Raw genomic sequence first — 994 nt, 5'->3', positions numbered from 1 at the left:
CGATTTATTCACCCCGCAAAAGAAGTCTGGTGGAGACTATATTTTTCCAGCGATCCGCGGTGCCTGGTAGAGGCTATCATTCCCCCACAACCTCTGCTTGGAGAGTAGCCTTCGATCCCCTCGTGTTGTTTTCGCGCCACGAGTACGGTGGCCCCGCCCCCCGTTGGCCGGCGGCCAGAGGCATGCGGTCCGCCAGCCAGACGGGTCGGTGTTTACTCCCCATGACAGGTCGTTATGCAAAACAGGTCTGGCTCAACGCGCGTCGTCATTGCTTGTTTTTCCGAAAGTGCCGCCAGACGTTTGCTCATATTTCCTACGAGAAAAAAAAAAAGAAAAAACACTTCCGCGTTGAATATTTCCTCCGCCAATCGAAGAAATTGTGATTTAACGGTTCTTGTTTAAAAAAAGAGAGATGGATAGCGCCCTAGGAAGTGGTCGTCTGGAGAAAGAAATATTTGAGGTTTGATGTCGGCGTGGGTGTGTTGGCTGGTTTCCGGCGGGAGGGTGCACACGTCGGGAAGAGCCGTATTCATGAAGCGGTCTGGCGCGGCGCGGAGAGGACGACCTTGTTTTCAGTACCGCGGAATCCACGGAACTAGCAAGACCTACTCACACTTCCCTCCTCCAAGACGTTCAAACCCGTGCACTTGACCGTCAAGTAGGAAGCCATCGTGTGTTATAGAGAAGATATTCAGGCGATTTGCGTTTAGCTGAGATCGCTAGGATCGACGGTACCGTGTGTGTCTCTACGCACCAGTGCCCCAAAACCGTGGCCTGTTTTCAAAATTGAAATTCCAGAGTACGGGGTGCCTCTGAAGGATTTTCTATCCGTGCCAACCGGACTATATACCTTCGGGAAAGGGAAAAACAACCTGGAATTTTGGAAGAACCAAGGATGGCTGCGCTGAACTGGTATCGTTACAAGGTGGAGAAGGACTCGGTGTAAGGATTGTTGTTTTTCTTGGATATTTGTGAGACTTTGAAGGTAATTTTT

General features: G+C 50.6%; 1 protein-coding gene across 1 annotated transcript in view; it reads left to right on the top strand.

Annotated features, from left to right (window-relative positions):
* The first annotated feature begins 895 nt into the window (after positions 1-895).
* Positions 896-994, top strand: part of LOC109472540 (ski oncogene-like) — a 44,208-nt gene continuing 44,109 nt past the window's right edge. The window contains exon 1 of the mRNA XM_019772323.1: positions 896-942. Coding sequence (XP_019627882.1) covers positions 896-942 — 47 coding nt within the window. The remainder of the gene's footprint in view (positions 943-994) is intronic.

Source organism: Branchiostoma belcheri, unplaced genomic scaffold, assembly GCF_001625305.1.
Source record: "Branchiostoma belcheri isolate BF01 breed outbred unplaced genomic scaffold, Haploidv18h27 scaffold28, whole genome shotgun sequence".
NCBI lineage: Eukaryota > Metazoa > Chordata > Leptocardii > Amphioxiformes > Branchiostomatidae > Branchiostoma > Branchiostoma belcheri.
This window is presented reverse-complemented; position numbering and strand designations above follow the sequence as displayed.